This window comes from Stomoxys calcitrans, chromosome 4 (assembly GCF_963082655.1).
Source record: "Stomoxys calcitrans chromosome 4, idStoCalc2.1, whole genome shotgun sequence".
Lineage (NCBI taxonomy): Eukaryota > Metazoa > Arthropoda > Insecta > Diptera > Muscidae > Stomoxys > Stomoxys calcitrans.
Genome location: NC_081555.1, coordinates 38378445 through 38393234, shown reverse-complemented (window position 1 = coordinate 38393234; position 14790 = coordinate 38378445). Strand labels below are relative to the sequence as shown.

At 39.8% G+C, this 14790-nt stretch overlaps 1 protein-coding gene across 3 annotated transcripts in view; it reads right to left on the bottom strand.

Annotated features, from left to right (window-relative positions):
• Positions 1-4779: 4779 nt before the first annotated feature.
• LOC106083574 (neprilysin-3) overlaps positions 4780-14790 on the bottom strand; it is a 32674-nt gene continuing 22663 nt past the window's right edge. For all 3 annotated transcript variants that reach the window (XM_013246691.2, XM_013246690.2, XM_059368192.1), the window contains 3 exons: positions 11987-12481; positions 10959-11931; positions 4780-5665 (listed from right to left, as the gene is read on the bottom strand). In XM_013246691.2, the coding sequence (XP_013102145.1) occupies positions 5489-5665; positions 10959-11931; positions 11987-12481 (1645 nt within the window). In that variant the 3' untranslated portion in view covers positions 4780-5488. The remainder of the gene's footprint in view (positions 5666-10958; positions 11932-11986; positions 12482-14790) is intronic.

Genomic DNA, 14790 nt, shown 5'->3' with positions numbered 1-14790 from the left:
CGTACCCACACCATGAGTGAATCACATCGATGAGATCCACATAGCCAGTACCTCGCATTTGTCATTCAAACTTAAAAGACGCTGAGCCCGCGAACAAATACTCATCCAATCTATCTCCAACCCCACCCCGTGATTTATTACCGTGCCCAAGCCGAGATGCACGTAGCCAGCACCTCACCTTTGTTATTCAGACATAAGAGCCGCTGAGGGCACGAACACACACTCTCGCCATCTCTTTACGACCACCGTTCCGTGAACCTTCTGTCCTTGGACTTTGCCAGTACTTGGAGTAGTGTGAATATCCGGTCCTTAATGGATCAATTAGATATAATTCCACATTGATAATACGGACAAACAAATTTCAAAATCTACAAGTACGGAATCTTATGGCTATTAGCAATGGTCTACAACGAATTTCAGACCGACGTATAAACTACATGGATGGCCCATTGTTACTGCCCAACGAACCGCATATCTGATGTCAGACAAATCTGAACAAATTCTGAGGGATCCAACAAGATCTTACTGAATTCGTTCCGAATTCTGTTCGACATTCTGAGGGAATTTTTGTTCCGACAGTTCTGAAAGAATTCTGAACGATGTGTGACCTATTTTCGTAACTAATAGTTCCTCCCCGTCTTTGGATTGTTCCACAAAAGGAAGAAAATTCCGGAATCAAAGTGGCACATTGTTGCTGCCCAACGAACCACATATCTGATGTCAGACAAATCTGAACAAATTCTGAGGCATCCAACAAGATCTTACCGAGTGAGTAAACCACGTCACAGAGATACATGTAGCTAGCATCTCGCCTTCGTCTTTCAAGCATAATAGACGCTGAGCCTGCGAACAAATTCTTATGCAATCTGTCTACAAGTGCCACCCCGTGATTTATTACCGGACCAAAGCCGTCACCGAGATACACGTAGCCAGCACCTCGCCTTTGTTATTCAGACATAAGAGACCCTGAGCCCACGAACACACACTCGTGCCATCTCTGAGATACACGCCTTTGTCATTCAGATATAAAAACCGCTGAGGCCGCGAACAAATACTCGTGCCATCTGTCTAAGACCGCCACCTCGTGATTTAATGTCGTACCCACACCATGAGTGAATCACGTCGATGAGATCCACATAGCCAGTACCTCGCATTTGTCATTCAAACTTAAAAGACGCTGAGCCCGCGAACAAATACTCATCCAATCTATCTCCAACCCCACCCCGTGATTTATTACCGTGCCCAAGCCGAGATGCACCTAGCCAGCACCTCACCTTTGTTATTCAGACATAAGAGCCGCTAAGGCCACGAACACACACTCTCGCCATCTCTTTACGACCACCGTTCCGTGAACCTAATGCTTTGTCCACACCGTAGCTGAATCATGGTAACAGCAAGGTGATCCGGGCTAACTGACTCAGACTCAGTTTAACTAAAAAATTTTCAACCAATTCTGTCCTTGGTCTTTGCCAGTATTTGGTGTAGTGTGAATATCCGGTCCTTAATGGATCAATTAGATATAATTCCACATTGATAATACGGACGAACAAATTTCGAAATCTACAAGTACGGAATCTTATGGCTATTAGCAATGGTCTACAACGAATTTCAGACCGACGTATAAACTACATGGATGACCCATTATTTCGAAAATAGAAGATATAATGCCATAAAAGGATATAATATATGTCAACTAAAGATATTTATAAAGTTTGAATTCATTTCTATAAAAGTAAACCAGGTAAAGTTATTTTTGGATGAATATTCTTAACATACACTTAATATATGCACCTTGGAAGCAATTCCCACTCCTGTTTTGAATCTTAAAAACTAAATATCGAAGATGATAAGTCTTCGTCCATATTATAAAGAAATACAATGAACTCTTTTATACAGAAGGTGACAGCATGACTTTCACTCATGAAGTACTACATGAGATAAATACGAAGACTGCTATACCCATATATTCTAAGATATATAAAAAACCAAAGTGCCAGCAGCAAGAGATTAAGCGTCAAATAATGGGGATTGAGGCAAGGTTTAATAACAAATAGTTCCACCCCGCCTTTGGATTGCTCCACAGAAGGAAGATAATTCCGGAATCAAAAAGTGGCACATTGTTACTGCCCAACGAACCACATATCTGATGTCAAACAAATCTGAACAAATTCTGAGGCATCCAACAAGATCTTACCGAGTTCGTTCCGAATTCTGTTCCACATTCTGAGGGAATTTTTTGTTCCGATAGTTCTGCAAGAATTCTGAACGATGTCTGACCTATTTTCGTATGTTTTAAGGCAAGGTTTAATAACGAATAGTTCCTCCCCATCTTTAGATTGTTTTAAAGAAGGAAGATAATTCCGGAATCAAAAAGTGGCACATTGTTACTGCCCAACAAACCAAATGTCTGATGTCAGACAAATCTGAACAAATTCTGAGGCATTCAACAACAAGTTCTGCCTGTCGCTGCAGCACCATGCATATAGTAAAGGCAAAACCACTGAAATTGGCTACATAGAGGGTTCTCTCGCTGTCAAGGAATTGAAGGTGCTTTCAATAATGTAAAACCGACGTCTATCATGAAGAAGTTTGAGTTTCTAGGCATCAACTCTACCGTAAGAAAGTTTATTAATAACTTACTTACTAAAAGAAGCATTACGGCAGGCTTGGGATATGTAAATCTAAAAAGATGGGGAACGAACTCCTCAAGGAGGTGTACTGTCTCCTCTACTTTGGAATATAGCCATTAACAATATATAATTGTCTCTGGAAGAAAAAGGCGTAAAAGTGGTCACGTATGCTAATGACGTGGCAATTGCGGTTAGGGGAAAGTACCCTCCACCATGAATTGTATTTGTCGAGTTCTTTTCCCGGAATCTCTTTTTAGGCAAACAAAAGAAAGAAAGGATAAAAGAAAAGAATTGGTATGCTATTAGAGCTATATCAAGTTATGGTCCGATTCGAACCATAATGGAATGAATGTTGGAGACCACATTAGAAGTCATTGTGTAATATTTCAGCCAAATCGAAAAAGGATTTCGCCCTCTAGGGGCTCAAAAAGTAAAATAGGGAGATCGTTTTATAGGGGAGATGTATTGACTTATAGACCGATTCAGACCATATTGAACACGTATGTTAAAGGTCAAAGTAGAAGCCGTTGTACAAAATTTTGGCCAAATCAGATAATAATTGCGCCCTATATCAAGAAGTCAGGATCCCAGATCAGTTTATATGGCAGCTATATCAGGTTATGGACCGATTTGAACCATACCTTGTACAGTTGTTGAAAGTAATAACGAAACACCTCATGCAAAATTTCAGCCAAATCGGATAAGAATTGCGTCCTATAGTGGCTCAAGAAGTCAAGATTCAAAATCGGTTTATATGGCAGCTATATTAGGTTATGAACCGATTGGAACCATACTCAGCACAGTTGTTGGAAGTTTAATTATTAAACACCTCATGCAAAATTTCAGCCAAATCGGATAAGAATTGTGCAATCTAGCGGCTCAAGAAGTCAAGATCCCAGATCGGTTTATATGCCAGCTATATCAAAACGTGGACCGATATAGCCCATTTACAATCCCAACCGACCGACACTAATAAGAAGTATTGTGCAAAATTTCAAGCAGCTAGCTTTACTACTTCGAAAATTAGCGTGCTTCCGACAGACAGACGGACGGACATGGCTACTTCGACTTAAAATGTCATGACAATCAAGATTATATATACTTTATGGGGTCTTAGAAGAATATTTCGGATTTTACAAATGGAATGACAAAATCCTATGGTGGAGGGTATAAAAACCATTGTACATTAGACATTTAACTAAACTGTATGCAATATAACATACATATGTTTTCCGTTTACATGTATTTGGCAAGAATTAAGATTTTTTATGACATCTGTCATTGTATATATGCTTTGAATTTGTACTTTGGTAAACATAATTAACTAAACTTTAGATTAATTAAATGGACTCGTACATCTCGTACTTTGGGATACATAGGTGGTAAATTTATTCTTGTGATTTTTCGAACATCAGCCAGCTCCAGATCATATTCAATGCTTTCTATTCAAAGAATAGCATTGCAAAGAACTTATAAAAGTTGAACAAATGTGTGTTGTTATTCAAAACACTTTGACTGACTAGTGTTTGAATAACAACACACACTTGCTCAACTTTTATAAGTTCTTTGCTATGCTATTCTTTGAATAGAAAGCATTGGACATGGTCTTGAGCTGAAAGATGTTTGAAAAATCACGAAAAGATTTTAAAGATCAAAATAAAAGAGCGCAGAAAGACAAAACAAATTTATAAAATATTTAATTTAATATTTACGTTTTTAATTCAAGCTCGAGGTCTAGATATAAGACTCAACGAAAATTGGTTTGTTAACAAGACGGAAACAATAATACCAGACGACGTGAAGTGGCTTTTGTCACATGGGAAAACGTTATCACTACCGCAGACGAAGGCAAATTTTCCACTACTACAATATATTGCAGATGGAGAAGAGTGCATAAAGACATTGGAGAGGAACAGGAGATCGGGAGAAATACATTAACTTCGATTATAGAAAGCCACATTAACAAGCACCAGTCAACACCAAGAGATAGATAAATTCTCAGAACAGCGAGACAAAAGACCTCGAACTTGAATTGAAAACAATAATATTAAATAAATAAGGTAGAGTTAGAAAGAATCAACATATTTAATTTTAATTTAATTTATTCAAAAAACAGCTTAAGCAAATCTGCCACCTATGTGTCGAAAATATTTTTTTTAACAAAAAAAACATAATTTAAATAAATGAGACTTACAATGCCTCTGAATCCTGCATACGTGCATCATACCGTTTGACGATTTTAAGTTAATTGAATTATCATTTTTAAATTATGGTTTTGGTTATTCCATATGTATACATACTCTAAATTAGGTTTAAATTTTATTTGGCTCCTTTTCTAGTTTAGGAGCTTGGTTTTGGTTTGGTTTAGTTTTGATTTGGTTTTGTTTTTATTCTTTCATTTTTCTTCATATTTCCTTAAATGTATATATAAACACGTTTTCATCGTTTATCATCAATTTATATGCTTAAATTCTTGATTTATATTAGTAAGAGTTTCTTTTTTTTCATAAAAAAATTGTTTTACGAGAATTTTCTTGTTTTAGTTTTTGTTTTCGCTTAATTTTATAAATCACACACATACATATTGTTACAAATCAATTTTCAAATTCTTTCAAGTTTTCCGCAGTTACTTTTCTTTTTGTTTCGTTTCTACTAATTTCGTTTTAGGAATTTGTAAATAAGGAAAACATTTACAAAATTTATTTTCATCGTTTACATCTACGCGCAGCACGTACACATAAATACATACATACCTTGGGGATAATCCTAGTGTTTGGTTGTTGTTTTTTGGTTATTTGTTTGTTTTTGTTGTCAGATGAAGTCGGAGACAATAACAGATAGACATTAGTTGTGACAATTTACCACACTGCACACTTCTTTTCGGGATTCATTTTGGAGCCCGGCTTACACTGAAAGACTTCCGCGAATTCAGGCATATTTGAAAGTGTGCCAATCACCCGCAGTCGTGATGGTGAATGTGTATCTTTTTCTAGTTGTAATATAATAGTTTCTTCTGTATCTGAGGAACACCATACCTGAAAGTAAAACAAAAATAAATAATCAGCTAATTCAACACCGAAACAAGTAGAAAGGCGTTAATGTATTGCTTTCTTCAGTTTGGGAATGTTCTTCGATCCATTTCGTTCCCCAAAAGCCCAGATACATTCATATTGGCATGAATGTTAGGTTAGGTCGAAACAAGTAAAAAGGCGTTAAGTTCGTCCGGGCCGAACTTTGGATACCCACCATCTCGGGTACATATGTAAACCCCCTTTAGTCAAAATCCGTTGAAAATGCATACCTTATGACCCATAGCAGCTATATCGAAATATGTTCCGATTTGGACCAAATATTTACTAATAAGTACAAGTCATTGTTCTGTTGGTCTATTTAGTAGCTATATCTAAAAATAAACCGATCTGAACCATTTACGCCACGAATCTCAAAAAGCTTAACATAAGTCACTGTGTCAAATATCAGTGAAATCGGATTATAAATGCGCCTTTTATAGAGCCACGACTTTAAATCGAGATATCGGTCTATATGGCAGCTATATCCAAATCTGGACCGATTTGGCCCAAGTATTATTGAAAAATGTAGAAGAGCCCAACATAACTCACTGTCCCGAATTTCGGCGACATCGGACAATAAAAGCGCCTATTCTGGGCCCAAAACTTAAAATCGAGATATCGGTCTATATAACAGCTATATTCAAATCTGTACCGATCTGTGACATATTGCAGAAGTATATCGAGGGGCTTAACTTAACACAATGTCCCAAATTTCGGCGACATCGGACAATAAATGCGCCTTTGATGGGCTCAAAACTTTAATTCGAGAGATCGGTCTATATAACAGCTATATCCAAATCTGGACCGATCTAGGCCAAATTGCAGAAATATGTCAAGGGACCTAACACAACTCACTGTCCTAAATTTTGGCAAAATCGGACAATAAATGCGCCTTTTATGGGCCCAAGACCTTGAATCAAGAGATCGGTCTATATGGAAGCTATATACAAAACTGAACCCAACCCGATCTGGGCCAAATTGAATAAGAATGTCGAAGGGCCTAATACAACTCACTGTCCCAAATTTCGGCGATATCGGACAATAAATGCGCCTTTTATAGACCCAAACCCTTAAATCGAGAGATCGGCCTATATGGCAGCTAAATCCAAATCTGGACCGATCTGTGACATATTGCAGAAGTATATCGAGGGGCTTAACTTAACACATTGTCCCAAATTTCGGCGACATCGGACAATAAATACGCCTTTTCTGGACCCAAAACTTTAATTCGAAAGATCGGTCCATATAACAGCTATATCCAAATCTGTACCGATCTGGGCTAAATTGCAGAAAGATGTCAAGGGGCCTAACACCACTCAATTTCAGCAAAATCGGATAATATATGTGGCTTTTATGGGCCTAAGACCCTAAATCGGCGGATCGGTCTATATGGCAGCTATATCCAAATCTGGACCGATCAAAGCCAAATTGACAAAGAATGTCGAAGGGCCTAACACAACTCACTGCCCGAATTTCAGCAAAATCGGATAATAAATGTGGCTTTTATGGGTCTTAGACCCTAATTCGCCGGATCGGTCTCAATGGGGGCTATATCAAGATTCATTAGAAAAGAAAAGTTCAATTTGTTCACATCGTTCAAATAATTGTCGGAAATTTTGTGGTGTCCAAGAAAGAAATTTCTTTTATTCTGTTGAAGGAAATTTGTTTTGAGTTCGCAAATTTTACTCAGACCGCGATTTGCAAGTGGCAGGTGGCAGGTAAATATATTGAATATATTAATAAACCCATAATTTAGAGGCCTTCTTCCCATTTTCAGGAATTAGGAGCGTACATCTCGCATTCCTCCCAATAATTTGTATTTGAAGTTTTTTCGCGAAGGGGTCAAAAAGCATCGCCTCAACACCAATATTCTAACCTTTTGCGGTGTTTGACGCAATATTGCGTATGATTATTACATAATTGGTGGTGTATTTATTCCAGTTGACCAATACGTATACGTCACCATATCATAATCAATAATTTCGAGGCTTCGACGAGATTATGCCATAACTTGATCAATTTTAAAATAAAACATTATAAAAATCCTTGACATTGATAAAAGACCGCATTAAAAAGTTTCCAGGAAGTCTTTAAGAGAGATTCGCCAGAAGGGCGTCATTATTACAGGGGCGCCCTGGTAGCCGAGTTGGTAGCGTGCTTGGATTACCAATACATGGGTCATGGGTTCGATTCCCGCCAGAAGCCTTGGTCTGTCGGTACTGTGGTTCACAATGGACTTGAAATTGTCTGTATAGGACTGCCACTCTTACCTAACCCTAACCTACCTGGACAATCAACTAATAATCTAGGATATATAGAATAATGTAACGTACTCATGAATTTATACCATAGAGTCAATGTTACTCGTAGCGTACTCATACCATAGAGTCAATGTCAAAACCAACAAGAATGGTATAAATAGAGTGTCCAATTACACTAAACAACAACAAACACGAGCCAATGCCCAAGCGAAAGCAAAGCATAAACAGCAATGTAAAGCGGCACCACTATGGTGGCCAGTGTACACTTTTCACTGTCACGGCCGCTGAACTCTTTGTGCGGATGCCGCTATACACTTGGGAAGAATGCAATGAACCATAAATAGCAAATCTGGCTTTAAATTCGATGGTTATCCCCAATGCAAGTCATTCAATAAAGAATCACCAAGCTTACCATCGGCTTAGCGAAAACTCTAAGTGTTTTCAATTCAAGGCCTCAGATTGCCCAAATGGTCCTGCATTATATTTGCATATTATTTGGCGATTCCGCCAACTTTGCGTAACTAAAACGCAAAAGATCCTGACTAGCATATCCAGCCGCCATCCAGCTCAAGCGTTTTATCCACTGACACTCCAAAGGACTGCCCGGACAGGCAGTCCGATCCCCACCAAGGATCGTGGAGAAAAGGAGAGTAAACCAGGACCAGGCCTTTGACGATTGAATATTGAATATTTTAAAAGAAAAAAAAGGCCTATATCCAACCAAGAACCACCACCAAAACCAAAAGTGGAACTACGCAAAAGGAGGGGTGAATACATCTAAAACTGAGACGGAATAAAATCTATCCTTCTCATGATTAACACCAACCAGCCACCCAAATGGAATGCAGCAATACATAACCGTAAGAAAAACCAAAATATGAGCTCGAAAGAAGTGCAAGATATGCCCTCTTAGTGTCAGAAACCGGTAATCACCTCTTAACAATAAAAAACAAGTAAAAAGGCGTTAAGTTCGGCCGGGTCAATTTTGGATGTTCACTACCTCGGGTATATATGTAAACCACCATTCATCATAATACGGTGAAAAAAGCATAACTTATGCCCCATAGCAGCTATATCGAAATATGGTCCGATTTGGAATAAATTAAGAACAAAATATTGTTTTTTTTTGGTAGCTATATTCAAATATAGACCAATCTTAACCATATACGATATGGGTGTTGAAAAGCCTAACTTAAGTCGCTGTGTAAAATTTTAGCGAAATCAGATTAAAAATGCGTTTTTTATGGGGCCAAGATTTTAAATCGAGAGATCGGTCTATATGGCAGCTGTTTCCAAATCTGAACCGAGCTGGGCCAAATTGAAGAAAGATAACGCGATATCGGATGTCCCAAATTTCGGCGATATCGGATAATAAATGCACCTTTTATCATGAGATCGATCTATATGACAGCTATATCCAACTCTGGACCGATCTGGACCAAATTGCAGAAAGACATCGAGGGGCCTAACACAACTCACTGTCCCAAATTTTGGCGACATCAGACAATAATAGGCCCAAGACCGGGGCTCAAGAAGTCAAATCGGGAGATCGGTTTATATGGGAGCTATATCAGGTTCTAAACCGATTTGAACCGTACTTGGCACATTTGTTGGAAGTTATAACAGAACACTACGTGAAAAGTCAGCCAAATCCGACAAAAACTGCGGCTTGCAAGGGCTCAAGAAGTCAAATCGAGAGACCGGTTTATATGGGAGCTATACCAGGTTATTGACCGATTTGGAACGGTCAATAACAATTCGGCTATCCAGAATAGTTCCCTGTGTCCTAGTGGGCGTCGTCTTCATAGCTCCGCCTATGGCAAGACAACATGTTGAACCCACCCGTTGTATGGTCCTTATGTTGCACTTTTAAGTATTGGTCTAATCCCTCTTCCGTAGAGTCAGTGGACTATCCTAGGACTCAGGCCCCTTTTCGAGCCTACGGTCCGTCTGCATAGTGCCCAACATCTGTAAGCCTTCACATTACGCTCCTGAATATGGCACTTCCAATTCATTTTCCTGTCCTAGATCACTCCTAAGTATTTGACTTTATCAGACATCGAAATCGTTCTACTGAAGAAAAGTGTAGCGTCAAATTGGCTCACCTTCATCTTCCTCGTGAACAGACAGATTTCTGTCTTTTCTGGGTTAAAATTTAGACCCCTAGTTTTATCCCAGTCCTATGCTATCGGCAAGACCCTTTCGATTCTTTTGCATAGCTGGTTCGGATCTTTTCCCCTAAGAAGAATTATAACATCGTCGCGTAGCAGATGGGTTCAAATCCCTCCCCAGTCAGTATCCATAACAGATTATTAATGGGGGTCACCAATAGAAGCGGCGACAAAATGCCGCCTGTGGCGTGCCACTTTCTCCCTTATATTTACGTTATGGGATCCATATTTTAGCCCTATGTTCCTTAGATATGGTTTATTCAGTCTCTAAGGACCCGGTCCACAGGTACTGGTTAAGGATTGGATCAGTGTATCGGTTCCCACATCGTTAAAAGCCCCTCCGATGTTAATGTATACCACCAATGTGTGTATCTTGGCGTCGAAGGATTCTTCTGTTTTATGTACAACCTCGTGCAGGGCATTCTGCACCGTCCTTCCCTTGGCATAGGCTAGCTGTTTGTACATAAGCTGGATGTCATACTCTTTATCATGGTATCCACAATACATTCCATGGTTTTGAGTAGAAAGGACATAAGGCTTACACTTCTGTAGGCCTTTGGTGTCGCATAACCCTCCTTGCCAGGCTTGGGTATAAATACCACCCTTGTCTCCCGCCAGGCTTTCGGAGTATATGCAAGTGATAGGCACAAAGTGAAAATAGTGGCCGAATGGCTGATTTCCTTTCTCGAAAAGGACAACTATCCCTATTTTTACGGTCTTTATGAACGTTTGGACTCTGCTATAACAAGGAGATATCTTCACTTAATCCTATTCCATTCAATTTTACTTCGATAAAAACCTCTTAAAACTGCTTCGATTACTCACCCTGGCAAATGAAACGAAAAACAATTGTTTATGCGTCAAATTTAGTCCCGGCAGTTTCAGCACATCCGCTTCTTTGCCCATCGATGTTTTTAGGAACGCATGGTAGGCTGCCTTTAGGCCTCCATTATCGGCTATATTCTCACCCAACGTCTGTTTGCCATTCAAATGTCGACCATTAATGGCATACGAACCATACTGTTTCTCAATGCACTCGGTTTTCTCATTGAATCGATCGATGCTTTTATTGTCCCACCAACGATTGATGTTACCGAACTTATCGAACTCCCGACCTTGGTCATCAAAAGCATGTGTAAGTTCATGACCCATCACAACTCCCATGGCACCGAAATTCAGACTTTTCGGATGGTGTATATCGAAGAAAGGCGATTGGAGTATGCCGGCTGGAAAGACAATTTGATTCTTCGAAGGTGTATAATAGGCATTGACCATATGTGGAACCATGCCCCAATTGGTCTTGTTCACCGGTTGATCCAGCTTCTCCAAATTCTTCTTCAAGTTAAAGATGTTGGATTGTATGTTATTTTCAAAGTAAGCATTGGCAGTCACATTAAGATCAGCATATTTCTTATCCAACTCCTCTTGATTCAAAATGTAATCGGGGAAACCTATCATATCGGATATGGCATTGGCCTTATCTATGGCCCGCTCTCGGGTGCGTTTATCCATCCAGGTGAGGTTATGAATGCTCACTTTAAAGGCTTCTCGGATTTCGTTGATCATCTGCTCCGCTTCGGGCTTCGATTCACCATGGAAAGCCTGCCTCACAAATATGGCACCCACAGCAAAGCCAACAACATTGCCAGTGTCAGCCACACAGAAACGCCAAACTTCCTCGCCACCATCGGAGCCCATCAAAGCTTTGCGTACACCCTTGTAGGCATCACGGAAAGATCTTGACAGGCAGGGGGTTAAAACACGAACTGCTTGCCATACCAAGTAATTATTGAGGGTGCTAAAAATAAAAACCATTAGAAATTTAAGAGTTAAATGAGTGATTTTTTTCTTACTTCCTGCCCTCTACTGTCTTCTCCATCTCAGCTATTATCTGCGATAATTTCTTTAGAAATTCTGGAGCATATACCACCACCACTTCCCTTTCTGTGACTCGTCTGCCCACCAACTGCATGGCATGATCCAAATGCTCTGTCCAATTGATGAATGGTGCCAATTTATCCAACTCCCACAATTTCATGGGATGATACATGGCCTCCTCGTTGCGCCTTTCTTCCAGGGGTATGGTGATATTGGCTATCTTAGTCTCAAAATCCATGATTTCTTGCATTTGGCGGCGAGCATCTGTCTCATTGGCACCCAGTAGAACACATACTTTGGTCATATACTCTATATACTCTTTGAGAACTTTACGATGTATCTCTGTGCGATTTTCATAGTACTCCGGTGTGGGTAGAGTTAGACCACCCTGATCGATTTGTATAACATGGCGGGTGGAATTTTTATCATCCTCCCCAATGGCCCAACCGAAAAGACAATTGATATTGTATCTGCAATGGGCAAAAAATAGAAAGGTTTTAGATTATTTTAGGTTGGAGAAGATGGTGTGGGATATATTCTTTCCCATGTCCTTGTGAGCATACACCTGAGCTAGTAATCGACTTGAAAAGAAAGCTTTTGTCAGGAATTCCGTACTTTCCCATGTTCCCTAATTCTTTCCGAAAAATTGCCCAAGAAACCAGTCTCAAATACAAAATTGAGCTTCCGTTTTTTAACGACTAAGTCCGTCCATAACTAATTTATCTGGTTGAAGGATTCTTGGCTCTGTCCGCCTGTCCGAGTTTTCTTTCCGATCATGATGGAGGTTGCATTTGTTATCCAATCTTCAGGAAATTTTTAACATATCACTTTTTTTGCCTAAAGGAAAGCGATATGAACTTTCGTAAAAATCGATTATAATTCCGATATAGCTCCCATATATACATATCGCCCGATTTACACATATACGTAGTGACCAACGATCTGAAGGCCGATGCTGAATTTTATAAAATCGGTTCAAATTTGGACATAGCTCCCATATTAATATACCACCCGATGGACGGACTGTGTTGTTGTTGTAGCAGTTTGTTGTGTTCTATATTTCGTTTGTTTGATTCTGTTGAATGTCCAGATCCAGGAACTCTGCGACTACTATGGGGTGCGTCCAGAGGGATCTCAGTTGAGTTGATCTGGCTGTGCAGTTAAACAGGTCACGTGTGTCGTATGGTCCCTGGTCACAATCGGGACACACATCTTGCACGTCTGCATCAAACCTTGCTCCGCAGGAATTGATTGCCGGAATGTAATTGTGCCAAAACTACTCTATTTTGTCGGGAGAGGTCAATTTCTTCAGGTGCAACTGGAGGCGGTCGTTCCCCAAGGACTACATTCAACCGGTAGCTATTTTCATCATCTGCTACCATGTCTGCATGAATGTTGTCTAGACCCGTATGATATGCCGCTTGATCTACAGGTTCTCTCTTGTAGCGTTGAACCTCACCCTCTAGACCATCTAGATCTACCTGAAAGCTTCTGGGCGGTGAATACCTACACACAAGATGATGATTTGGATGGTCTCTGCGAAAACAGCCCGGAAAGTATTGCTTAGACAGCATTTATTGGGTTGCCCAAAAAGTAATTGCGGATTTTTCATATAGTCGGCGTTGACAATTTTTTTCACACCTTGTGACTCTGTAATTGCATTCTTTCTTCTGTCAGTTATCAGCTGTTAATTTTAACTTGCTTTACAAAAAAAGTGTAAAAAAGTATATTTGATTAAAGTTCATTCTAAGTTTTATTAAAAATTCATTTACTTTCTTTTAAAAAATCCGCAATTACTTTTTGGGCAACACAATAGTTATGAGTCCGCACTGGTAGGATCTTTGTCTCGTAATAGAGGTGGTCCACATAAGAACTGAAGAGACAGCCCGTTGCAGTTCGAAAGGGCGGAATTCTGACAAATCTGAATATTATTCCACAGACCGGTCAATTGTTTTGTACATGGTCAACAAGGTTTCTTTCTCTGCGCCCCAAGAGCTGCCGGTAAGTGACTTGAGGACCTTGTTTCTACTTTTGACTTTGTCGCAATTTGCTGTGGCATGTGGGGAGAATGTGTAAGAGCTATTAAATGAGACGCCAGGTATTTTGGGACACTTGATGGTCGCAATCATTTATCCATAGAACATCACAGTCCGCTCGGTATTCACCTCACCCGTATTTGTAGTAAACAATCTGGCTGAAGATTTGGTGGCAGATATCTTCAGATTTCTTGCAGGTAGACGATCAACCTATCGTAGATGCCAACAATGGGTAGGAGGCCTGTTGCCATGATCGTACAATCGTTCGCATATGATACGATCGCCAGCCGTCTGGATTGGGTGGAATGGAGGATAGGTAGAGGTTAAACAGTGCCGGAGATATCACCCCGTCTTGTGGAACTCCCTGTTTCACTCTACAGTGTTTCGACTTTGTATCCCTAAATTCCGCAAATGAATGGCAACTAGACAGACCCAGAGTTTTAGGACTGGCTGAAGGGACGTGTTGGCGATGTCCTCAAATAGTTTAGCATGACTGACCATGTCGAATGCCTTCGATAGGTCCAGTGCCACGAGGTATTGTTAAAACCTGGAAGCTGGATTTTGATTTTAGCTCAACGATTTCTTGGGGAAATATTCGTTGACCGAATAGATCCCTCATTCTTTATCTGTAGCAGTTGCTTTTTGGTTGCACTACATGATAAATTTGGTTGATTTGGGTTCTATGCCGATTCAGGTCTTACCAATTTTAAAAAGACAATTTTGTTACGTAGAAAATCATAATT